General features: G+C 41.8%; 1 protein-coding gene across 2 annotated transcripts in view; it reads right to left on the bottom strand.

The window, feature by feature from the left end:
- Positions 1-27,359, bottom strand: part of Adam17 (ADAM metallopeptidase domain 17) — a 53,429-nt gene that overhangs the window by 6,709 nt on the left and 19,361 nt on the right. The window contains exons 3-14 of one of the 2 annotated variants that reach the window (XM_057789733.1): positions 25,543-25,673; positions 23,884-23,972; positions 21,223-21,391; positions 15,788-15,921; positions 13,880-13,969; positions 10,332-10,445; positions 7,831-7,975; positions 7,643-7,731; positions 3,943-4,095; positions 2,270-2,469; positions 1,044-1,147; positions 726-860 (exon numbers count right to left, since the gene is read on the bottom strand). In XM_057789733.1, coding sequence (XP_057645716.1) covers positions 726-860; positions 1,044-1,147; positions 2,270-2,469; positions 3,943-4,095; positions 7,643-7,731; positions 7,831-7,975; positions 10,332-10,445; positions 13,880-13,969; positions 15,788-15,921; positions 21,223-21,391; positions 23,884-23,972; positions 25,543-25,673 — 1,553 coding nt within the window. Of the gene's footprint in view, positions 1-725; positions 861-1,043; positions 1,148-2,269; positions 2,470-3,942; positions 4,096-7,642; positions 7,732-7,830; positions 7,976-10,331; positions 10,446-13,879; positions 13,970-15,787; positions 15,942-21,222; positions 21,392-23,883; positions 23,973-25,542; positions 25,674-27,359 lie in introns of those variants that run through there. The other variant, XM_057789741.1, reaches the window with a different exon arrangement.

Below are 27,359 nucleotides of genomic sequence, written 5' to 3'. Positions count from 1 at the left end.
GGTCCACAGTGGAGTGGAATTTGAAGTCTAGCCAGGCCCTGGATGTCCTTAAGCCTCCCTTCAGGCCTAGTGATTCCAAAAATAAGAACATGGGAACCCAAGGAGAACTGTGAAGCACTAAAAAGGCTGCTTTCCCAGCCTTCCCAAACAGGGGCGAGAGTGTAGCAGGCCTTGATGGCATCATCAAAAGTTCCACCTAGGGGGCAAAGTAGGTAAAGGCACTGGCTGCCAACTTGAAAACCTGAGTTTGATTCCTGAGATTTATATGGTTTGAGGTGAGAACTGATCCCTCAAGGGGTCTTTTGATTGTAGATGCGTGTGTGTGCGCACACACACACACAATTCTGAAAATCCCACCTACTGGACTTAGATCCTAGAATGGCTTTGGTTAAGTCCAAGCGTTTCCTGCATGGGAACAGAGCTACTGCTGCCTTTGTGCTTTTTATGGCATGTAAGGGGGGAGGACAGTCAGTTCCCCTGCCCTCCAATGCCTTCCCAATCTACCCTCAAGCCTGCCTCCCTGCCTGCCTGCCACAGGTCTGAAATGGAGTGGGAACACAGGTTGGTGGGGAGCCAGGATCTGAACACAGAGATACCTGTCATCAGACACTAGTGTGTCTTGCTTTCCTCATTCACTTGTTTGGTTCCCCCACTCTGATGAGCAGCAGGGAGCAACAGACAAAAAAACGGAAGCTCTCCAGCTACAGGACTCAGAAACCACTCACCGATGCACGCACATGACTCCAGCTCCTGCTCTCTCTTGCAGAAGGGAATGCATTTTCCAGCCTTGCACTTGCCAAGGTCCAAGCACACAGTGTCATCTTCCGCATCTCCTGGTGGGGGGCACTCACTGCTATTCCCTGGAGGCAAACACCAAATAAAACTCAGTCCAGGTCAACAGTTCCCAGGGCATAGCAGTTGCCAGGCACTAGCCAACAGCAAGGGCTCAGGGCACTACTTTGACCTGAAGGAAACTTGACCCTGATTTTCAAATACATGTTCACACACTACAGGATACCTGGAGAAGCAACAGAAACACATACCTGTGCAGTAAGACACGCCTTTGCAAGTAGCATTAATAGCCTCCTGGCACTTCTTCTGGGCTGTCTCAAACTGACAATTTTTACAGCAAGGACTGTTCCTATCACTATGGAAGAACAGACAAACACCATTCAGTGCAATGACAGCCTAACATCTAAGGCTATGGTTGTGTTAGTGACCGAACACTGAAGCAAGACCCCAGGGCCAAGTCACTATTACACTTCCTGACCCCTCTGGAGCCATCTGCACTGCGTGTGTCCCTTCTGACATGGGAAAGGCAACATCGATGCTGCGCCTCAGCAAGAAATAGTACACACAGCAATCACCTTTTTGTATTCTTGGTTTTCACTAGCTAGTTAAGAAAAAAGCCAGGGATGCACCAGTGGTTATGAAACAAAGCAGCCTGAGTCCCATTCCACTCCCTACTAGAACCTACAATATACAGATAGATAATTCAAAAAAATAATGGTCCATCAGGCACCTAAAAAATAATTAAGTACCTACCAATCTGGAATCTGCTTAATATCATTAAACAGTACTCTACAGCATTCTATTACATGGATACACAATAACAATTTGTATCCTATTATTACCATCTTGGATTGTTCCAGTATTTTGCTGCCATAAAAGACATAGCCATGAGTAACCTTGCTGAATCAACTTTTTTGTTTTAGAAGATTTTTTTTCCCCAGATGGGGTCTCATTGTGTAGCTTTGGCTGTCCTGGAGCTCACTATGTACACCAGGCTGGATTTGAACACACAAAAGATCTGCCTCCCTCTGCCTTTCAAGTACTGAGATTAAAGGCATGCCACACCATTACTGACTTTAAAAAAATTCTTAAACTCCACTGAGATAGCTAATAAAGGCAGTTACTACCAAGCTTGATTTTAAAAAAATAAATCTTAAGCACTAGGGAGGCAAAGGTAGGTGGATCTCTGTGAGTCCATGCTAGCCTGGTCTACCTATATATAGAAGTTAAGGTCAGCCAGGGTTATATAATGAGACCATGTCTCAAAAAATTAATAAAAAAAAAAACACAAAAGGGAATGCTGTGTCAATGGTCATGCAAGCAAGGTTAAAGATCAAAGAAAAAAAAACACACAGGTTTAAATATTTTCCATAAAGTACTGCGCCTGCACGCACACAGGTTCAAGTGCCTAATCACAATGTCCTGTCATCTGGACCCTCATTACCCACCCCCATTCTCTCTTTAGGACACTTCTCACCTGCACTGCACACCAGGCTTGAGCGTGCAGTCACTATTGCAGCAGGTGTCGTTGTTCAGGTACAGGATGCCCGGATCACACTCTTCTCCTTCATCCACCCTGGAGTTACCACACACCTTGGTGCTGCGCTCCTGAAAGCACTCCTGAGCCTTACTTTCTATGGTTTTGTAGATGGATTGTTTACTGCAGTTTGAAAACATCTTAAGAGGAAAAAGGGTCATGAGAATCGAAAAGAGCAAGATGAAATTCATTCCCAAGTAGGTCTGTGCTTCTTTACAGACAAATACTAACTGTGAAGTCACCATCAATGCAACCACTGAGCTATTATGTCAAGTGGTCACTGCCCTGGAACAGAATTACCTAGAGAAATAGCTGAAGCAATGGCCCACTGCTGATTGTTACCTGCACCTCTGGAAAACCTTGCTGCTTCCCGACCCCACCTTGTGATTTTAAAGGAGTGGTTCTCAACCTATGGACTGAGACCCCTTTGGGATAGCTATCAGATATCCTACATATTAGATATTTACATTATGATCCATAGCCATAGCAAAATTACAGTTATAAAGTAGTAACGAAAATAATTTTACAGTTGGGGGTCACTACAACCTGAAGGACTGTATTGAAGGGTTGCAGCATTAGAAGGTCAAGAACCACTTTATTAAGAGTATAAAATGAATACAAACTGGACCCAGCATAGAGGCCTCTCAGGAGTTGTCTTGACTCTCTTCCACTCTCACTGGTGTCAGAGCACAAACTCTGGAAAGATGCTGCAACACTGTTTCCCTTTATTTGATACAAAATGGCTAGGGCTTTTGTTTTAAGAGGAGGGTCCAGATTGTGTGGCTCAGGGCTGGAGCTCCCTATCTAGACCAGCACAGCCTTAAACTCAGATACATCTGCCTCTCTCAAGAGCTGGGGTTAAAGGAGTACCCCACCATACTCCACAGGTCAAAATGGCTAGTGATCTTAACTTAGATCAGGACCTACACCCCCACAGCTAGAAGAATACCTCTTCATTCGCAGTTAGACTTTCAAGCAATGGGGCTCCAGCACCTAGACAGCACTGAGCACACAGAGATCAGCCTGCCACTGCCTCTGACCCCAATCTCTAAATCCTAGTCTTCTGTTTGCATCTTTACCTACAACCTCTCTTTCTTCGGGGACCCTCAGCATCCCTTCTTTCTTTCCAGTAACATCACTGTGCACAGCACTTCAGGGCACCTGCTCGTTGGCCCATCTAGTAGCAAACAGGGCCGTTTGTCCGGGTGAAATGAAAGAACCACCTCATTTCTGTCCTACAGTCCTTTTCACCTAATAAAAAAAATGATTATCAAGAAAACTCACGAGAGAGGCTGGTAACAGCAAACTAGGAAATACTGCTAAAGTGAAACGAGTAACAAATAGTAAATAAAGTGGTCAGGTCGTTTTAAGGCTGAACCAAACACCCTCAAAAGCAGGACCTGCACAAAAGTCACTACTGTAACTTTCATAATGAACCCAAATTTGCATGTGCTTAACCTTGATAAAACTGCCCAATGACATTAAGTTCCTACTGCATCTGACAGTTCCACCTGTAAGAAAAACATTGAGGAAAGGATACTTCCCCAAGCCCCAGTCTAGTAACATCACATAGCCTTCTTCCCCACCACTAGAGAAGATCAGAGCACACATACCTTATTGTTCTCATGGTCACCACTCACAGCTATGGGGTACATAACGTACTTTCCTCCCTGGTCCTCACTTGGGGCACATTCTGCTAGCCCATCAGGATCGTGTTCTGCTCCAAAATTGTGTCCCAATTCATGAGTTGTAACCAGGTCAGCTTCCTTAAGAATTAGGCAAAGAGAATATGTAACCATCATCTACTTTTGCCAGTTTGGCCCATGCTACATTTATCAGATCAAATGGAAGCAGAATGACTCCCGTAAGTGGTCCACGCCCACATATACCCATCAAACACAATTTTTACATTTGGTGTGTGTGTGTGTGTGTGTGTGTGTGTGTGTGTGTGTGTGTGTGTGTGACTGAGGAGAGAGAAGGGGGGGAGAGGGAGAGAAACTGACTGAGACCACAGTAAATATGGGAGGTCGGGGCAGTTTTGCATAGCATCTTTACCTGCTAAGCCATCTCCCTGGCCCCAATAAATGTAACAGGGGGAGAGCATGGCTCGGTGTTAAGAGTGCTTATTACACTTGCAGAATTCAATTCCAACAACTGTAATTCCAGTTCCAGATCAAATATGCAGGCTCCTCACGCACATAAACTCACGCACACATATGAAGCCTCAGAAACCACAGAGCTGACCTCCGACTGCCACAAGCATAGACAGGGAAAGAGGGGTAAAGGAAGGTTCCCCCAGACCTGTCTGATTTATGTTTCCATCTCTCGACAATAGTGGCAGTCTCTCAGTACTTGAAGTCAGCCCTGCAAGAGTCAGTTCTCTCCTGACACCATGTGGGGTCAGCGATCCAACTCAGACTCCCAAGCTTGGCAACCAACAACTCTGCCTCAACTGTTCCATGCCTTCCACACTTCTCAGGAGTTGAAAACAGTAACAATGATTCCGTACAAAAAGAAACACTACACTTACTGCTCCTTCAGAAATACAGAAGACATGACCTTTCAAGGACAAAAAACAAGGACAGAGGGCAATAGGTGACAGATGCTAACAAAATTTTTAAAACTGAAGAAAAATTACATGAGGTTTTTTTTAAAAGCCAATACTGCAAGCATAGAACAGAAAGGAGCTACAGAACAAAAAGGCTATTGTAACCCCCCAAAAAGGCAACACCAATGAAAAAAGAGCTGAAGAGAAAGTTAAAGGCACAATGTAGGAAGCAAGAAAACAAACGGGAAACCGGAGAAAGCATTAAGAATGAGTTCAAGCCGGGCGGTGGTGGCGCACGCCTTTAATCCCAGCACTCGGGAGGCAGAGGCAGGCGGATCTCTGTGAGTTCGAGACCAGCCTGGTCTACAAGAGCTAGTTCCAGGACAAGCTCCAAAACCACAGAGAAACCTTGTCTCGAAAAACCCAAAAAAAAAAAAAAAAAAAAAAAAAAATGAGTTCAAGTCCCAGCAACCACATGGTGGCTCACAACAATCTATAAATCTGGTGCCCTCTTCTGGCCTGAAGGCACACATGCAGACAAAATATTGTATATATAATAGGTAGGTAAGTATATAGACGAAAAACCACACACACACATATGCACACAAAGAAACAAAAAGAAAGAAAGAGAAACAACAGATAATTTACTCTAGGAGATCAAATAATCAAATATCTGGTTTAATTAATTCCCAAACAGAACAGAACAGATACCTGGGCCCACCTACTGTCCCAGTTAGTTACTCAGGAGGCAAGGCAGAGGAAGGCTACACTGGCCCAGGAGATTAAGGCCACTTGAGTAACACACAGAGTGGAGGATGAAGAACACATACAGAGAAGTTATCTAGAAAATAGCACAAGAACAAATAATCCTATAAAAAAAAAATAGAGTACAGACTTAAACAGAGAACTCTCAACAGAGGAATCTAAAATGGTTGAAAGACACTTAAGGAAATGCTCAACATCCTTAGTCATCAGAGAAATGCAAATCAAAACAACTCTGAGGTTCCATCTTAAACCTGTAAGAATGGCCAAGATCAAAAACACTGATGACAACTTATGCTGGAGAGGACGTGGGGTAAAGGGAGCACTTCTGCATTGCTGGTGGGAGTGAGTGCTGGCTGGTACAGCCCCTTTGGATATCAGTATGGTTATTTCTCAGAAAATTAAGAAACAACCTCAAGACCCAGCAATACTACTTTTGGGTATATATCCAAAGGTTGCTCAATGGTGCCACAAGGACATGTGCTCAGCTATATTCATAGCAGCTTTGTTTGTCATAGCCAGAACCTGGAAACAACCTATATGCCCTTCAACCAAAGAATGGATAAGGAAAATGTAGTACATTTACACAATAAAGTACTACACAGCAGAAAAAAATAACGACACCTTGAAATTTGCAGGCAAATGGACGGAGCTAAACATTATTTTGAGTGAGGTAACCCAGACCCAGAAAGATTATCATATGTACTCACTCAAAAGTGGTTTTTTCATAAAGCAAAGGAAACCAGCCTACAAATCACAATTCCAGAGAACCTAGACAACAATAAGGACCCTAAAAGAGACATATATAGATCTAATCTATATGGGAAGTAGAAAAAGACAAGATCTCCTAAGTAAATTGGGAGCATGGGGACCTTGGGAGAGGGTTGAAGGGGAGGGGAGAGGCAAGGAGGGGAGCAGAGAAAAATGTAGAGCTCAATAAAATTCAATTAAAAAAAGAAAAGAATGCTTTCACACCAGGCTGTTGCTATAGGCCTGCAATCCCAGCACTTGGGTGACTGATGCAGGAGAAGCTCAAACTCAAGTGAGACTCTGTCTCATCAAAAACACACCAAACAAAAAATAAACATTCTGCACAAAGACAAAGTATCTAGATCTAGAAGGATCTATCTGCCCTCACAAAGGAGGGGGAAAAAAGGAAATGTTATGCTAATTTAAAAAAAAAAAAAAGATTTATCTTAGTTATGTGTACGCTGTGTGGGGAGGCCAGAAGGGGGTGTCGGATCCCTGGTGCTGGGAACCAAACTCAGGTCCTCTGGAAGAACAGGATGCATCTACACAGAAACAAGGTTTTTTGTTTTGTTCTGTGTTTTGAGACAGGTCTCAAGTATCCCAAACTGGCCTTGAACTTAGTATGGAGCTGAGAGCAATCTTGAAATGCTGTGATCCTGCCTCTACCCTATCCCCAAGCTGGGGCTGTAAATGTGCATCACTGTCCCAGGTTTTATATGCTACATGCTAGGCAAGGGCTCTACTGAGCTACATCTCCAGACCTAAAACAAGATATAAAAATCTCTTAGGGAAAAACAAAAGATCAGAGAGACTAAAGACTCCTATTTCTTCTAACAGCATATGAATGCAAGTAGACAGCAGAGCAATGCCCTCAAATACAAAAGGACAGACACATCCAGTCACAAGATCAACCAAGTAGGGACTACTTTTTTAAAAGATACCAGTATAAATATGTAACTCAGATTCTAATGCAACGCACTCCCAAACAAAAAACAAAAACACAGGCTGGAGAGATGGCTCAGTGGTTAAAAGCACTTGCTGCTCTTGCAGAGGCTGCATGTTCAATTCCCAGCACCACTTAGACCGCTCATGACCACCTAGTAACACCTCCAGCTCCAGCAGTACCAACAGCCTCTCCTGGTGTCTGTAAGGACCCATGCTGTACACACCTGTGCACACGTGCACACACATACACACACACACATAAAAACATTTTTAAATAAAGTTCATTTAAAAAATATCAAGGAACGTACCTTTGTAAGGATGGTTTTACCATAATTTTTTGTACTAGTCAAACCACTGTTCAAATAGATGTTTTTCTTCCCACCTGGGCTGTAGTAAGCTAAAGGAAAAAGAACAAAAAACAGTTGCCTCTGACACATAACCTATCGCCTTTCTCTTTCATCTCGCTCAGTGTCACGACAGTGCAAATGAGACGTACCTTTCGGGCAAACCCCTCCGTGACTGTTTGCTCTGGGAGAACCCACGTAAGCTAGTCCAAGAGTTCCCATATCAAAATCCTGGTATGTGAAAAGATGAGCCAGGCAGACTTTAGATGCTTCTTCAGCTATATCAAAGCTGAATTGCTTTAAAGAGAGAGTATTTTTAATAGGTTACCATCATGCCAGAGTCAGGGTGCATCTCACACAAGAGCTGCAGTTCTGCAGTAGCACCTGTAAGCCCCTGCAACACAGTATGTTTTCCCTCGGGGAGGGGGCCACACCCATCCAGCAGGTAGAAAGAACAGTGGCTGTGGGAGTGGTGGGGAGCACTTGGGTACCTTTTCATCTACTCCTCTTCCATACAGAGACCTAGTCAGCAGTCCCAGTTCCAGAGAGACTGCATCCCCGTGCATCTCAAGAGTTTAACATGCTATGCAGGGATTACCATATTTTGAATTATATGGACTGGGAAAGATTTTTGTTTGAATTTTATAATTTACAATTATATAAAATTATTTAAAAATTCACAATAAAAGTTTATAGAAAAGCAGACATACTTAGTTTTATGGCACCAAACAAAAGATTTAAAGCCATTTTAAAAGCACTGCAGACTCATTCCTCCATCCTCTACCCTGCCCCACACTCCATGTGCCTTAAACTTCAGTGTCTTTTATTTTTCTACTTTAACAATCTAAAAATTGGAAGTTTAAAAAAAAATCATGACTTTTGAAAATGTTAACTGCCAACCCTTGGAAGGCAGAGGCAGGTGGAACTCTATGAGTTGGAGCTTGTAAGATCCTGTCTTAGCATATACATATAGTTTAAAATGAAAGCTCAGAGAATCCCATGTATGGAAGGATGACAGCTTTTCTGAAACCTAGACAGTCCCTTGGCAGGGTGAGTGAGGCTCCAGGACTTCTCTGGGGACTGAGGAAAAAATGGAAGGCGCACCTTTGGGCCCACAGGAAGTGGTGTGGTGGGTCAGCTGTCTCGGCAATCAGGCTTACCACTATAAGCAACCCAGGAAAAGACATCTACACTGATGAATGGGTTGAACTGTGGTCACCAAAAAGCTCATATATTGAAGCTATATCCCTGACAAACTCAGGACACAGCTGTATTTGGAGACAGAACCTTTATAGAAACAAGTGAGGTCCAGTGAGCATAACTCATAGACCCTGATTACAGATGAACTGCTTCCTTAGGAAAATGACTTGGGGGAAAGTTGGTTCATGTGCTGCTTTGCAGTGCTGGGATCCAAATCCAGGGCCACATGAATGCTAAAATGCACCAAATGACAACGGCACTGCCTGTACCATGTGTGTTCATGAGGAGATAAGGACACAGACATACATAGAGGGAGACAGCAGCATGCTCAAGAGAGGCCTAGCAGAAACCAATCATGCCAACACCTCTAGCTGGTATCTATGAGAAAATAAATGCCAGTGGCTTAATCCTCCCAGTTGTAGTACTCTGCTAACAGCAGCTGGACCTCAGTCACATTTGCTGAGACTTATCTCAAAAGCAACAATACAGACTACCTTTAATCCCAGAACTCCAGAGGCAGGAGCATATGGATCTCTGAGTTTGAGGCCAATCTAGTCTACAGAACAAGTTCCAGGACAGCCAGGGCTATATAGAAAAACATTGTCTCAGAAAAACAAAAAGATACTATATCTCAATCTCCCTGACGGGGGCTAGCAGATCAAATTACATAAGCCAGTATCATACAGACAGAGCACATAATGGGGTCTCAATCTGAGGGGGAAATGATAAAAAGCCTTTCATTCCATTCAAGTTTAAAACTTAATTTTGGTCTTATGGGTGCATAAGCAAGAAATCCATAGAGCCAGGCGGTGGTGGCGCACGCCTTTAATCCCAGCACTTGGGAGGCAGAGGCAGGTGGATCTCTGTGAGTTCGAGACCAGCCTGGTCTACAAGAGCTAGTTCCAGGACAGGCTCCAAAACCACAAGGAAACCCTGTCTCGAAAAGCCAAAAAAAAAAAAAAAAAAAAAAAAAAAAAAATCCATAGAAACCCCGTATCTAAACCAACATATTGAAACTACAAGATTAAAAGAACAGCCCACCCAAATGTTCCAAGCTGCTAAATTTGTAGTATTTGTCAGGGCAGCAACAGAAATTACCATACACCAGTATAGAAAGCCAGTTTACAATAAAGCAGTAATATGCACGTCAGACACTGGAGTCGTGTAGCTGTTAAGGTAAGACACTCTTAAATTTTTCAGGTTATACTTGTGCCAGCCAATACATGTTCACAGCTTCTTTGGTAAGTTCTGTCCTAAAAGACTGTGGTTAGCTTTCTGGGACCTGAGGCACAGCACAAAGATGATGTCTACACATTGACAATTCGTGTTATTTTCCAGAGAAGATCCACTGTGCCAAGTTAGATGCTCAAAGACACTGAGGTTTCTACCATGTTCCTTCACGAGTACAGAAACATCCACCCATTAGAAATGAAAACTGCAGGGCACACCCTACCTCTAGCAACATCTTCACATCCCAGGCATCTTTTTCTTCATTTGGGTAACTTTTTGCCATATTGAAGTGTCTTTCACCAGGTTTTACATCTTGTGGAGACTTGAGAATTCGAATCTATACTTAAGAGAGAACATACTTAGAACAATTCCAAAGCATCCTAAGACTTTTACTGCAGTATTTCATCACTTTAAAAAAGGAGTGCCTGGCTAGGTTCAGTGGTGCACACTTTTAGCCCCTGGACTCCAAAGGCAAGCCCAGCAGATCTCTGAGTTTAAGGCTTCCCCAGTATATATGAGTGTGTTCCAGGACAGCCAGAGCTGCCTCAAGAGAACCTGCCTCAAAAACAAAACACAGGACCAAGAAACCCAGCATCTGAGCGAGCGCTGGAGAGACCTCAGCAGCTAAAAGCAATCATTATTCTCAGGACCCAGGTTTGATACCTAGCACTTACACCCACATGCAAGTTCACAACCGTTCCTAACTTTAAATCTTTAAAAAAAAAAAAAAAGTATTTAATTAAATAACAATAACAACAGAAAAAATCAACATCTATGTGACCCTGGCACTTGGTAGGCTGAGACAGAGACAGAACAGTCACTAGTAGTTCAAGGGCAATCTGAGTTACATAGCCAAAGTCTGTCTCAAACAAAACAAAACAAACAAACAAAAAAACCAAAAATACAAACACATGCACTCACATGTGCACACATAAATACTCACATATACACTCAAGTACACACGCACACACACAAACAACTCAACTATCTACTCCTATAAAAAAAAGTTTTGCCGGGCGATGGTGGCGCACACCTTTAATCCCAGCACTCGGGAGGCAGAGGCAGGCGGATCTCTGTGAGTTCGAGACCAGCCTGGTCTACAGAGCTAGTTCCAGGACAGGCTCCAAAGCCACAGAGAAACCCTGTCTCAAAAAACCAAAAAAAAAAAAAAAAAAAAGTTTTGTTTTATGAGCCCGGCAGTGGTGGTAGCACATGTCTTTAATCCCAGCACTGGGGAGGCAGAGGCAGGTAGATCTCTGAGTTCGAGGCCAGCCTGGTCTACAAGAGCTAGTTCCAGGACAGGATTCAAAGCTATAGAGAAACCTTGTCTTGAAAAACAAACAAAAAACAAAAAACAAAAAATTCAAAGTCCAAAACAAACTGAAAAGCATCTGCTATAGAAAATACACGTCAATGAATTATTTATAAAGTTATAAATGTACTAAATTTTCACATTCTCCACATGTATTTGAAAAAGTGAGAACTTGGGTTACATGAGCCTAAGATATTTATTGCAATTGTAATCAATAATTTTAAAATCAGGATTGGGATGAGCATCACTTCTGCACCATAAGTACAGGAGACTTACTGAAACCTGGAGCTTCTCTTTGCACGTTTAAGACAAATTCCTATTAAAGAAGACACTAAGAAGAAAGGAAGAAAGGTTTCTGATCAGGGACTTTGGGACAAGGACAGAGGCCATGCTGAGCTCACAGCTCAGTCTCTGGCCTCCATTTGATGTGCACCAGCACCAAGGTCCTAGCTTACTGATGAGAAGTAACTGGAATCCTGACAGGACTACACGCCTAAATAACGCCTCAGTCCACCTGGAATGGAATAAAGATGCTGGCATTTCTGTTCCTATACTGCTATGTTCTTCAACTGTTTTCAAGTTCCTACAACATAAAGGAACTATTTACTGATCACTAAAAACCTGCATGTTTTCTATAGCTTCTTTTTATAAGATTGGGTTTTTTGTTTGTTTGAGACAGGGTTTCTCTGTGAAGCAGCTCTGGCTGTCCTAGAACTCACTCTGTAACCAAGGCTGGCCTCGAACTCACAAAGACCCGTCTGCCTCTGCCTCCCGAGTGCTGGGATTAAAGGCAAGTGACACCACTGTCCAACATATGTTTTTGCTTTGTGTATGTGTATACGTATGTGTCTATGTGTGTATATATATGCATATATAAAATTTTATAGTTAAACATAGTATAGTGATTTTTTTTTAAATTGTTTAAAGATTCTTAAATGTATAAGTGTTCTGGCTGCACATATGCCTGAACACCAGAGGAGGGCACCTGATCTCATTATAAATGGTTGTGAGAAAAGAAAAATGGTTCTGAGTCACCATGTGGTTGCTGGGAATTGAACTCAGGATCTCTGTAAGAGCAGCCAATACTAATATAGTGACTTTAAAATCAGTAAGTCATCTACTTTACATTATCAATAGGGAATTCTATCCAATATAACATAACATAAAATGCCAAAGGGCCAAGAATATATACCATATTGACAGTGTGCTAATTATAGACTTATTTGTACACATATAATACACATGCACAGCATCTCTAGGAAGATAAGCCCTGACTGATCTAGAACCCAATATGTAGACCAAATTGCCTCTGCATGCCAAGAACTAGAATTATAGGCATATACCACCATGTCAAGGTAAGTGATTTTTTTTCTTTTGTAGTTTGTTTGTTTTTTGATTTTTGATTTTTCAAGACAGGGTTTCTCTGTGTAACAGCCCTGGCCGTCCTGGAACTCGCTCTGTAGAATAGGCTGGCCTTCAACTCACAGAGATCCACTTGCCTCTACTTCCAAGTGTGGTGATTTAAATGTGTGCCACCACTGCCTGGCTGTTTGTCTTTTTTTAATCTCTCAGTTTCACATAATATAACCTGTAAGACTATATGGTTTAATACAACCTGGAAATATTATTCATAATTATATCAAAATATGTATTTTTTCCAAAGCAATACTCAATTTCCAAACCATCAAGGTGGATTTTTATGGAGAATGATCACAATGACATGAACGCTGACAGCCATGCTGTATCATAAAGCTAGGGACTAAAGGAGAGATTTACTGCTGTGGACAAACACCTCCTTGCATTGTGTTCTTGAGTAAATTTCCTGACTGTACAGATTTAAAATTGTAGGATTTTTTTTTCCCTTAATACTTTCTATATGCCATCAGATTCTCCTCTTTTACTCTGATCAGAGATTCAGTGGGCACAAAATTAGAATACTCTGCCATTACTGATTTATGTGCTAGAATTCTAACTAAAGGCTGATGCATATCTAAGGAAAAAGAAAACACTACAGAAAATGAAAGAGCTATAACTACCAGATAAGAAGAGTGTAATAGCATTAAGAGGTTTCATTCCTATAATAACCCTCAAGACAGAAACTTTATCATCTACGATTGCATACCAAAAACACAACACAATTTATCATTAAAAAAAAAAAATCACAGCCAGGTGGTGGCGACGCATGTCTTTAATCTCAGCACTTGGGAGGCAGAGACAGGGGGATCTCTGTGAGCCTGAGGTCAGCCTGGTCAACAGTGAGTTCCAGGACAGGCTCCAAAACTAAAAAGAGAAACCCTGCCTCGAAAATAAATAAATAAATAAATAAATAAATAAATAAATAAATAAATAAATAAATAAATAAATCACAAATGAGAGTATTTATGATTAATGTTAAGGTAGGTTTAGGGTTTTGAAAAAATAAAAGTATTTGCTGTACAAGGCCTACTATTGATGAATACCTGTTCTATCTGTATTCCATAACCTTTAAATCCTGCATTATCCCACGAAGTGTTCCGGTATATGTCATCCACTCGGTCAATTAGCTCTATCTGTGAATATAAAAAAATAAAATCATGCAGAACTCTACCACTCACTGCAATGTAATAAACCTACTGGAATAAACATCTAATGGAGGAAAACATAAGATGGACTATGAAAATTTGCATCAAGAAACTAATCTTTATCACTAATGGGTCTATCAAAGAAGCTACCCCTAAAGCCAAACTTAAAACATCGCTACAAGAACATTACTGTCTATCTAACCTCAAGCTTTTAAATACTGCTGTCCAAGTCAACTATGAGAAGGAAAAGTCAGCTCCAATTTATCAGAAACTCTAAGCAGCCAGTCTTTATGCTGTGTCAGGAGTGCCCTAATTGTGACCCTAGAACAGGTAACTCCCTTTTAAATTTTTTCCATCTTTGTGTGTTAGGGGATCCATGTATGCATATGCATGTTTCTTTGTGAATGGGCATGCATGTGCGCACACACACTTGCTTATGTGCACATGGTAGAGGCAGAGCATAATCACATTAGAACAACAACAACAAAAGAGCCACTTATCTTTTCTCAAAGAGGAGTATTTATTTGTTCAAAAAATGGGTTAACAGATTTGTTCCTGCTATGAAGAAACTCTTCTTTGCTTCAAGAAGCGATGAGACACGCACTTTGAAAAACCTGACCTCACACCAGGCAGTGGTGGTGCACACTTTTACTCCCAGTACCAGGAAGGCAGAGGCAGGTGGATCTCTGGGAGTTTGAGGCCAGTCTGGTCTACAGAGCTGGTTCCAGGACAGCCAGGGATGTACAGGGTACACAGAGAAACCCTGCCTCGAAAAACCAAAAACAAAAAAGGTGGCCCTCACAGTATGGTCACATTTACGTACACAGCACAAAGAAGTGAAATACAAGGAGCCCTTTGATACAGACCCAGATGAGAGTTTTTCAAGAAAGACTCCTGCTTAAGAACAAGAACTACAATGACTCCCACTGTTCTCCTAACAAACTCATCCATACTACAGAAGGCAAGAAGGCTGAGGGAGAGTTGGAATGAGTGGGGAAAATGGGAAAGGCAGCAATGAGAAAACAGTCTTTGCTGCAGCAGGATGCTGGTTCATGAATAGCTGCATTCTCTTTTACTCCCTCAATGGCAACATTTTGATCAGTGTCAAGTTATCAAAGATGAATGGAGTCATGCTGAGAAAAAATAATGGAGGAAAATCATTTTCTTGACTTTAAAAATTTAGTAGCTGATGCTAAAAGTTCCATGTCAGGCTGGAACTTTTAACTCAGTGCAAGGGCTCTTGCTTAGCAGGCACAAGTCCCTGGGTTTGATCCTCTGGACTGAAAAAAGCAAAAAATGAACGAGAGTTAACAACTCTTTAATCTTTCCTGCCTATCTCTGCCCTAGGCTTAACGATGGCTACAAATGTCTCACTTATCTCTCATTCTATCCTAAGACATCTCTTAAAACCTTTGTAGAATATAGATACAAGCAGAAGATACACACAAGTGCATACACATATCTATTTTCACTCTGAAGAATAAATCTATGCATCTGATAGGAACGTTTGTAAAAAGCTCACTTGTATAAAGGGAGTACATTATAAACTTTCCTCTAAATTAATCTGCAGAAAAATCTAATGTACAGAAAATAGTACTTTGAAGCAAAATTCTCCTAATTTTGAAACTATAGATTCTACACAGAAATATAAGATTCTAGTAAAAGGACCTCAAAATAGTAGAAAGGAAATTACGCAGTGTCTGGAGTAGGCCCTAGAGCAGGCCAGTTTAAGCTGTAAATTACTGTAGCCTCTCCTAACAGACTTAAACACCACATGAATGACCTGCTGAATCATCAAATACTTACTAAGTAATTGGTGGTGGTGCTCTCTTCTCCGCGGCCCATGTATTTATAAAATCGATGATCTGCTACCACCAGTAATTTACAAGTATTCTTCAAGGGATTAGGCTCAGCTCGTCTCTTCACTCGACGAACAAACTCTAATATGAATTTGTATGCACTATTAAATTAAAATTCACCAAAACAAGGAAGGTTTTTATAATAACACTTAGTTCTAATGTTTCTAAAACAAACATTATTTAAGTTTAGTATCATTAAGAGTATCTTTTTCTTTTCCGAGGGAAGGATGGAAACAGGGTCTCACACAGCCTTGGCTATGTTGAGCACACTATGTAGCCAAGGATGACTTTCAACTCCTGATCCTCCTGCCTCTACCTCCCAAGTACCAGGATAATAGCCATGCACCATCATATCTGTCCTTAATGGTACATTGAATAACAACAATCATAATAAATTTGGGAAAGGACAGAAAAGTAAAAAGTAACATAAGGTTTAAAATTGCTAAATTCAAAACCAAGAGGGCTTGAGATTATGTAAGACCCTAGTTCAAAACCCACCACCACAAAAGGAAAAAATTCATAAACTTTAATACAATAAAATAATCATTACAAAGCAATGAAGCTAGGGGTCATTTTCTTCTAGAATGCCGTGAATTAATCAAAAGATAAAGAGGTCAAGGTAACCGTACATTAAAATTTAAGTAATACTAAGCCAGGTGTGATGGCCCAAGTCTGTAATTCCAGTATTTAAGGAAGCTGAGGCAAGATGGCCATTGTGAGCTGTACAGCAAACCTTGCTTAAAATAAAAATTAAGCAATCCTGGATGTTTGGATGTGTCTCTACGATCATCTGCAGGACTGCAGTCTTCTCAGCTCCCTGATACAAGCAGGTCTAGTTAATGTTTACGCACAAGCAAGGATCTATGGAGTATGTATACACATATCTATCTGAATACCTGTCAACATATGTATATAGACAAGCATATTCATAGATACACTCATGTACATCGTCTGTTAACCTGACACAAGCTCGAGAGTCATATGAGAGGGGGGAACCTCAAATGAGGAAATACCTCCATTGCACTGGCTTGTAGGCAAGTCTATGGTGCATTTTCTTGATTAAAGATTTACATGGGAGCCCATGTGAGTGGTATCACCCCTGGGCAGGTGGTCTCGGGTTATATAAAAAAGAAGCTAAAGCCAGGCATAGTAGTATAGGCCTTTAATCCCAGCACTCAAGAAACAGAGACAGGAGGATCCCTAAAATCAAGGCCTGGCCTACAGAGCAAATTCTAGGACAGCCAGGGCTACACAGAGAAAGCTTGTCTTGAAAATCCAACAACCAACCAAACAAGCTGAGGAAGCCATGAGGCAATAACCAGTAAGCAGCAATCCTCAATAGTCTCTGCTTCAGTTCCTGCCCTGACTTCCGTTTATAAAGGCCTGTAAGCTATAAGACAGAATAAAATCTCTCCTCCATGAGCTGCTTTTGTTCACGGGGTTTATCACAACAATAGAAAGCACACTAAAACATTCAAACTTGTCAGTCTGGGAGCCTCACTAAAGCAAGGAGAAGCCCAGTCACCAGCACACCTTTTTAATGAAATTATGCACATACATAGCTACAAATGTATCCTTATAATAGAAAGTATAAAAGATTAGTCTTCGTTAAAGAAATGCTCAACATCCTTAGTCATCAAAGAAATGTAAATAAAAACAACTCTGAGATTCCATCTTACACCTGTAATAATGGCCAAGATCAAAAACACTGATGACAACTTATGCTGGAGAGGTTGTGGGATAAAGATAACACTTTTTTTCTTTTCTTTAGATTTATTTATTTATTATGTATATAGTATTCTGCCTACATATATCCTATAGGCCAGTAGAGGGCACCAGATCTCATTACAGATAGTTGAGTCACCATGTGGTTGCTGGGAATTGAACTCAGGACTTCTGGAAGAGCAGTCAGTGCTCTTTAACCTTTGAGCCACCTCTCCAGCTCCCAAGGGAACACTTCTGCATTGCTGGTGGGAATGCAAGCTGGTACAACCTTTGGATGTCAGTATGGCAATTTCTCAGAAAATTAGGAAACAACCTTCCTCAAGACCCAGCAATACCACTTTGGGGTATATATCCAAAAGATGCTCAAACATGCCACAAGGACATGTGCTCAGCTATGTTCATAGCAGTTTTGTTTGTCATAGTCAGAACCTGGAAACAACCTATATGCCCCTTGACATAAGAATGGATAAGGAAGGTTAATATTCAGGAGGATGCTTATATGTTTTTCTTTGGGTTCACCTTCTTATTTAGCTTCTCTAGAATCACAAATTATAGTCTCAATGTCCTTTATTTATGGCTAGAAACCAAATATGAGTGAGTACATCCCATGTTCCTCTTTTTGGGTCTGGCTTACCTCACTCAGGATAGTGTTTTCTATTTCTGTCCATTTGTATGCAAAATTCAAGAAGTCATTGTTTTTTACTGCTGAGTAGTACTCTAATATGTATATATTCCATACTTTCTTCATCCATTCTTCCATTGAAGGACATCTAGGTTGTTTCCAGGTTCTGGCTATTACAAACAATGCTGCTATGAACATAGTTGAGCATATACTTTTGTTGTATGTTTGGGCATCTCTTGGGTATATTCCCAATAGTGGTATTGCTGGGTCGAGAGGTAGGCTGAACCCGACTTTCTTGAGAAACCGCCACACTGCTTTCCAAAGTGGTTGCACAAGTTTGCTTCATCAGGCGATGAAAGAAGACAGAGACAGAGACCAACATTGGAGCACTGGACTGAAGTCTCACGATCCAAAGGAGGAGCAGAAGGAGAGTGAGCACGAGCAAGGAACTCAGGACCGCGAGGGGTGCACCCACACACTGAGACAATGGGGATGTTCTATCGGGAACTCACCAAGGCCAGCTGGCCGGGGTCTGAAAAAGCATGGGACAAAACCGGTCTCGCTGAACATAACGGACAATGAGGACTACTGAGAACTGAAGAACAATGGCAATGGGTTCTTGATCCTATTGCACGTAATGGCTTTGTGGGAGCCCAGGTAGTTTGGATGCTCACCTTTATAGACCTGGATGGAGGTGGGTGGTCCTTGGACCTCCCACAGGGCAGAGAAACCTGCTTGCTCTTTAGGCTGAGGAGGGAGGAAGACTTGATTGGGGGAGGGGGAGGGAATGGGAGGTGGTGGCAGGGAAGAGGCAGAAATCTTTAATAATTAAATAAATTAATTAATAAAAAAAAAGAAAAAGAAAAAAAAAGAATGGATAAGGAAAATGTGGTACATTTACACAGTAGAAAAAAAAATCTTGAAATTTGCAGGAAAATGGACGGTGCTAGAAAACATTATTTTGAGTGAGGTAACCCAGACCCAGAAAGATGATTATCATATGTACTCACTCATAAGTGGTTTTTAAACATAAAGAAAACCAGCCCACAAATCACAATCACAGAGAACATAGACAACAATGAGGACTCTAAGAGAGACATAAGTGGATCTAATCTACATGGGAGTAGAAAAAGACAAAATCTCCTGAGTAAACTAGGAGCATGGGGACCTTGGAAGAAGAGTTGAAGAGGTGGTGAGAGAAAATTGTCTGTATTCTGTCAATCATGTTTTAAATAAATGCTGATTGGCCAGGGAGGAAGTATAGGCGGGTCAACCAGATAGGAAATAAAGGCAGGGCGATGAGAATAAAAGAATGTTGGGACTGAGGAAGCCCATTCCTCCGGATTCCTGCCCAGACCACCGAAGAAGCAGGATGTAACCTGCTCCACTAAAAAAGGTACTGAGCCATGTGGCTAACATAGATAAAAATAATGGGTTAATATAAACTACAAGAGCTAAATCAAAGCCTGAGCTAATGGGCCAATCAATTTATATCTAACGTAGATTCTCTGTGTGATTTTCTTTGGGACTTGCTGGCTGTGGAATACTGGGCAGGACAGAAACCCCAACAAGCCAGCCCTTGTTACAAAGAGGAGGGGAGAGGTAGGAAGGGGAGCAGAGAAAAATGTAGAGCTCAATAAAAAACAATTTAAAAAAAAGATTAGTCTTCATTAACAAACATTTCTTATCAAATAACATAAATGATTACGAATATATTTATCAGAGCTGGAGAGATGGCTCAGGGGTTAAGAGCACTGACTGCTCTTCTAGAGGACCTGGGTTCAATTCCCAGCACCCACATGGCAATTCACAACTGTCTATAACTCCAGTTCCAGGGGACCTGACATCCATGCACATAAAACACCAATACACATAAAATTTAAAACAAAAGGAGGCTGGAGAGATGGCTCAGAGGTTAAGCACAAAACTGGCTGCTCTTCCAGAGGTCCTGAATTCAATTCCCAGCAACCACATGGTGGCTCACAACCATCTATAATGAGATCTGGTGCCCCTACTGACCTGCAGGTATATACATACTATATACATACATACATACATATATATATACGCATACAGTATATACATATATACATGTATACAGTATGTACATATATGTGTGTATATGTATATACATATAGTATATATGTGTATATTATGTATTCATGCACGGTATACATAATAAAAAAAGATATCCTCAATAAATGATAGTTATTATTTTAAAAAGTTTAAAACAAAAGAAAACAGAATGTATTTATCAGCTGGTGATGCATGCCTTTAATCCCAGCACTCATAGGCAGAGGCAGATGGATCTCTGTGAGTCCAAGGCCAGCCTGGTCTGCAAAGGGAGTTCTAAGACAGCCAGAGATACACAGAGAAACCCTATTTCGAAAATAACCAGGGCTGGAGAGATGGCTCAGAGGTTAAAAGCACTGACTGCTCTTCCGGAGGTCCTGAGTTCGATTCCCAGCAACCACGTGGTGGCTCACAACCATCTGTAATGAGATCTGGTGCCCTCTTCTGGCCTGCAGGCATACATGGAGGCTGAACACTGTGTACATAATAAATAAATAAATTTTTAAAAAAAAAAGAAAATAACCAACCAATCAATAAATAAAATGAAGTCAGAAGAACATGCCCTCCAAGACAGTTTTTTTGTTAGTTTTAAATGACCCTAAATAGATATGTTCGTGATTGACAGCCTCTGTGTCTTTCAAACGCCAAAGTTCTCTTCCCACCCACTTAATCTCTTACAAGCACTAAAGACTACTTTCCAAAAATAGTATTTAGACATTTCTGACAGTCTACAAGAACTCCCCTAGATCACTTCACTGTCTCTTTCCTCGATCTCTTTTACAACAATTATTATTCACTATTTTTCTAATGTTTTCAACTATTACGTAACAGAAAAAGAATTTAAAGTTTCTGTAACAAGACTGTATTTTCAAGCCACACAATAGAGTTATTTAATAATCAAAATATCACTGTTGGAAACCACTGTGATATGCTTATGTCGTATCTGAAACATGAAGTCTTACCTTCAGATGGTTCTCTGTCTATGAGCCCTTTCGGAAGCAACTCTTCATTATCCGCTTTTACATAGCCACACACTTTTGGAGACTGCAGACGTGAAACATCCTTGATATCTTCAGACTTATAAACTAACATTCTTTTGTCTTTAGTATCATTAACAAACCTCCAAAGTGGCTAAAAAGGAAAACATATATGATGAAATAGAAAACAACCAAGAACTTTTAAACATTAAATAAAATTCTCACAACATACTTTGTTCTTGAGCAATATTGTTTCTTAGAGAATTACTTGCTTTATTATTTACTGTTTTGTGCATGTTTCTGCACAAGCTTGTAAAGAAGGAAAAAAAATCTCCTTTTCCCAACAATTCCATTTTAACTATTTCTGTAACTCCTACTCAACTCCAACGTTGTTAAGAGATAGTCACGGTGCAGTGATGTCAGGTGACGATCCTACGCACATGGTGCTTACACTCCGCTCCTTTAGCATTCAGGCATTCAACATCTTTTTGCTATGACAGGTTTTACACACAGCAAAAGCCTTTTTATAAGAGATGATTGAAAACAATTAGCAATATGCTTAACCATTCTTTCTATCAGTTCCAGGGAGAACAGCCTGTGCACTGCTCTGCAGTTTCAGCCCCTGCACAGGATCTAGGTGATGCTACAAGACTCTGCATCTATAACACGGGTCTGCCAGGGAATACAATGCATGTGCTCCGAAGGGTGCACAAGTCAAAGGGCTGCAAATATGTTCACAAAACTAACCTTTCTGTAAATATACTGGTCTCAGCTATGAAGAATGTAAAAAGGATTCTAAACATAAAGTTATGCATATATAAGAAAATGAGAGCCGGGCGGTGGTGGCGCACGCCTTTAATCCCAGCACTCGGGAGGCAGAGGCAGGCAGATCTCTGGGAGTTCGAGGCCAGCCTGGTCTACAAGAGCTAGTTCCAGGACGGGCACCAAAGCTACAGAGAAACCCTGCCTCGAAAAACCAAAAAAAAAAAAAAAAGAAAAGAAAAGAAAAGAAAATGAGAAAGACACTACTTCATGCCCCTTAGGACAGCTATCATCAGACACAGCCTGGCAAGGCTGGAGAGAAATGACCCCTGTGCATGCTGCTAAAAATGCCGAAGCGCTAACAGACGGGAAATGGCTTTCTACACACAGAAGACTCAGTCTCAGAAACAAATGAAACACAACAATGAAAACCTTATAGACTGGTCATCCTGATCATTCCAAGTAAATATATGTATCCAAAAGCTGTTCATTCTAGAACATTCTATTTCAAAAAATTAAAGCACAACTAATGGTCATCAGCAGAACACTGGCTAAACAACGGTCCACCAGAGAGCCTTCACTAAAAAAACTTCTTGCAGGAAGAACAGTCTGGATAGTCACACTTAGTATACATATGCATACAGAAAAAGAACAAGACCGGGTGGTGGTGGCACACGCCTTTAATCCCAGCACTCGGGAGGCAGAGGCAGGGGGATATCTGTGAATTCGAGACCAGCCTGGTCTACAAGAGCTAGTTCCAGGACAGGAACCAAAAGCTACAAAGAAACCCTGTCTCGAAAAATCGAAAAAAAAAGAAAAGAAAGAAAAAAGAAAAGAAAAGCTGGCTGGAAACAAGCCAAGCTAAGGCCGGGAATTCATAAGTAAGAGTAAGTCTCCTTGTACTCATATGGGAGTTGGGTGTGTGGGCCCCCAAAGAGTAAAAATCCAACTGCAAAGAAGCTCTTTAAAAATCAGAGACCCACAAGGATGAACCCAGCTAAGACTCCTAGCAGTAGTGGAAAGGGTACCTGAACTAACCTTTCCCTGTAATCAGGTTTATGACTACCCTAATTGTCATCATAGAGCCTTCATCCAGTATCTGATGGATGCAGATACAGAGATCCACAGCCAAGCACTGGGCTGAGCTCTGGGAGTCCAGTTGAAGAGAGAGTGGCGGGATTATATGAGGAAGGGGGAGAGTCAAGATCATGACAGAAAACCCAGAGACAGCTGATCTGTGCTTGAGGGAGCTCATGGACTCTGGCTGGACAGCTAGTTAGCCAGCATGGGAGCAACCTAGCCCTTTGTGTCTGGGTGACAGATGTGTACCTTGATCTTTTGTGGGGCCCCTAGCAGTGGAACCAGGACCTGCTCCTGATGTATGAGCTGACTTTGGAACCTATTCCCTATGTTGTTCAGCCTTTATGCAGCGTGGAAGAGCTTGGTCCTGCCTCAGCTTGATATTCCATGCTTTGTTAATTCCCAAGGGAGACCTTACCCCAGCTGAATGGAAATGGAGGAGTGGATGGGTGTGAGTAGAAGTGAGGTTGGGAGTGGGAATGGGAGGAGAAGAGGGAGGGAAAATTATGGTTTGTATGTAAAATAAAATGAAGGAAAAAACATAATGAGAATAAACCTTTGCTCAAAATTAATAAAAAAAAATAAAATAAAATAAAAATCAGAGAGACAAGCTACTGAAAGAAAGACAACTTCAAAGGAAGGAAGGTGAAAGTAGAGGGAGAAGAACGAGGGGTTTAAGGCCAACCTCAGCTGCATTGAGTTCAAGGCCGACCTCAGCTACCTTGCCAATTAGAGGCCAGCATGGGCTATAAGAGAGCTCTCAAACCCCTGTCCCCAAATCAACCCTCTAACACGTAGACTTACCTCTATGTTATACTCTGCCCCATCTGTGTTGATTCTTATTGTAACATCATCATCTCCTATGTGGGCTAGAACTCTAGAGTCAGGCTCACCTTGAGGGAAAAAAGAAGGTACTTTTATTATCAAAAATATTTATATCAGAGCCAGGTGGTAGTGTCACACGCCTTTAATCCCAGCACTCAGGAGGCAGAGGCAGGTGGATCTCTAAATTCAAGGCCAGCCTGGCCTACAGAGCAAATTTTGGGGCAGGCAGGACTGCACCAAGAAACTCTGCCTCAAAAATAAACAACAACTAAGAAAAACAGGAAGCACAGTAGATCCCAACAGTAATTTGGAGCTTTCTATGCCATTTTCACCGTTTTTTCCTTCTTTTATTTATGCATATAAACGTTTTGTCTGTGTATGCAGTACCCTCAGAGGCCAGAAGAGAGTATTATATCCCCAGGAACTGGAGGCTGTGAGCCTCCATGTGGGTTCCTGGAATAGAACCCGGAACCTCTGGCAGTCAGTGCTCTTAACCCCCCCCCCGAGTCATCTCTCCAGTCACCCATTTCCTTCTTTTTTTTTTTTTTTTTTTTTTGATTTTCGAGACAGGGTTTCTCCGTAGCCTTTTGGTTCCTGTCCTGGAACTAGCTCTTGTAGACCAGGCTGGCCTCGAACTCACAGAGATCCGCCTGCCTCTGCCTCCCAAGTGCTGGGATTAAAGGCGTGCGCCACCACGGCCCGGCTTATTTCCTTCTTCTTATTGCAGAAAAAAGTAAAAAGCAAACCAAGCCAGGTGAGGGATGGGACAACAGTGCATGAGAGACAACGGCACCCACAGTCCAAGAGACCAGCTTGGGCTATGCTATGAGGAAAGAAGAGACGCTACCTAAACAACACGCTAAATGATACCTGTGCCCTCCTAACTTATAGAGCTCAAAAAAAAACACCCTTTTGGGGGGCTCAGTGGCTAAGAGCATTGGTTGCTCTTCGAGAGATCCTGAGTTCAATTCCCAGCAACCACATGGCAGCTCACAATCATCTATAATAAGATGTGACTCCCTCTTCTAGCCTACAGGCATACATACAGGAAGAATACTATATACAGAATAAATAAAAATCTTTAAAAACAAAAAAACCCCACGTCTTTCCTTACCTATCCACACCCCCCCCCCCAAAAAATAGAGACTCTGTAAATAAGCTAAAGCCGAGGCCTATGATGGCTTAAATCTAAAAAATGCCCCTTAAAGACTTGTGCATTCAAAGCTGAGTTTTCAGTTAGATTCTTGAAAGTGATTAGACTATTAAGAGTCATACTTCATCAAGGGATTGATCCACTGATGACTAACTCATAACTGAATGGACCAATTGGGAGCTGGAATCTACTTGGAAGGAGTCAGTCATGGGGGAAGGCCTCCAAAGGACATGTGGCGTCCCTCTGCCCTCCTTTCTCCATTCTTCCCGGCATCATGACATGAGCCACCTCTTCCACCACACGCTTCTGCTACCACGATGGTCTGTCTCCCCTCAGGTCCAAAGCATCGTGAACCAGAACCTTGTAAACCATGCAGCGATGTAAATCCTTCCTCTTTTGCCTGCCAGGCATCCCATCACTGCCAAGCGTGATGAGCGGAGAACACAACAGCCCAGGAGCTCTGCAGAGGGCCAACACGCACTCACCGACCACGTGCCCGCTGAAGAAGTCCTGCCATTTCACACTGTACTCGCTTTCTTCTTTTCCATCCACCACCACGACTCTCAAGTTTTGTGAAAAGCGTTCAGTACTTGATGTCAGGTATAATTTAAAATGCCTGCAGAGAGAATGCAGTCAGTTTAAAGACATAAAATGGAGGCCTAATTTTCATTTCACTCCTTAAGATCTAGAAGAGACAAGATGAATACATCTCTACCCAAGTTATAACAAATAATTTTTTCCCAAGATTTATAGCAATTGGTCTCTCTCGTCGGCAGCATATATACACTAAAATTAGAGGATGCATAGCCCCCGCACAAGGATGATACACAAATCTGTGACGCATTCCGTAATTTTCCTCAGGGGAGAAAAGGTTTACTCCATTACTGTGTGTTTGTGTCTGTGTGTGGGCATGAGTACACGGTGGTGAGTGCCCTGGAAGGCCAGAAGAGAGCGCTGGATCCCTTGAAGCTAGAGTTACAGGTGGTTGTGAGCAGTTCAACAGTGGGTGCTGGTAAACTCCAGTCTTCTGTAAAAATAGCAAGTGCTTTAACCACAAAGTCATCTCTCCAGACCCACAGCAGCTAATAACAACTTATTGGATACATGTAACATTACTGCTCCTGCAAAGATAAACAGACTAATTGGTTTAGTTATAAAACCTCGGCAGAACAAAAGAAACTATTTTTCTTTCTTTTTTTTCTGAGACAGGGTTTCTCTGTGTAACAGTCCTGACTGTCCTGGAACTCACTCTATGAACAAGACTGGCCTCCAACTCACAGATCTGCCTGCCTCTGCCTCCTGAGTACTGGGATTAAAGACGTGCACCACCACTGCCCAGCTAAAGAAACTAATTTTAAAATGGTCTTTAAAGGGGCACTGGGGGCTGGCAGAACAACTCACAGGTAAAGGCACTTGCTCCCAAGCCTGACAACCTGAGTTCTGTCTGTGGGGCCTACATGATGGAAAGAAAACACTAACTCCCTCAAGCTGTCCTCTGACCGTCACGTGTATTTCATGATACACGTGTACACATACACACATAAAGAAACCATGAAGGGGTCCTCTGACTGCTTGAGAGTTCTACCCGACTGGTTTTCCTTATAGCACTGAGACCCACTAAAAGGACTGGAAAGGAGGATGTTTTGTCTAGCACTGTGTGCACACAGGGGCAGTCTGCTGTCGTGAAGTAGTCATTTCATCTGCAGCACAGCTCTCGGGAGTCACCAAACATTCCCTGCCTCCATCCTGAGGGCTGTTTGGAGCTCCAGGCACTTGCTGTCTAATTTTTAGAGAGCATTTCCAAGTACTATGAAATCCATTTTTGCAAAAAGTACCGTTACGAGCCGGGCGGTGGTGACGCACGCCTTTAATCCCAGCACTTGGGAGGCAGAGGCAGGCGGATCCTGTAAGTTCGAGACCAGCCTGGTCTACAAGAGCTAGTTCCAGGACAGGCTCCAAAACCACAGAGAAACCCTGTCTCGAAAAACAAACAAAAAAACAAAACAAAACAAAAAAAAAACAACAAAAAAAGTACCGTTACATATGCAATTTTTAAAAATAACCCTTCATATTCTGTACAGTCAAAACAAGAAAGAAAGGAAGAATGGAAGAAAACTCATTAAGTAATTCTTGGGGAATGAGGGTAAAGATTATGCATTTCTCTTTCGTGGAAACTGATTAATAAGGAAACACGTGTGGGCAGTTAAGGTTTAAATTGGGTGTCCTGCTTATCTCAGAAATTGACTATTAAAGACTCTGTTGCCGGGCGATGGTGGCGCATGCCTTTAATCCCAGCACTCGG

This window comes from Chionomys nivalis, chromosome 1, assembly GCF_950005125.1.
Source record: "Chionomys nivalis chromosome 1, mChiNiv1.1, whole genome shotgun sequence".
Taxonomy (NCBI): Eukaryota; Metazoa; Chordata; class Mammalia; order Rodentia; family Cricetidae; genus Chionomys; species Chionomys nivalis.
The sequence above is the reverse complement of the archived record's forward strand: the minus strand, read 5'-3'. Positions and strand labels throughout refer to the sequence as shown.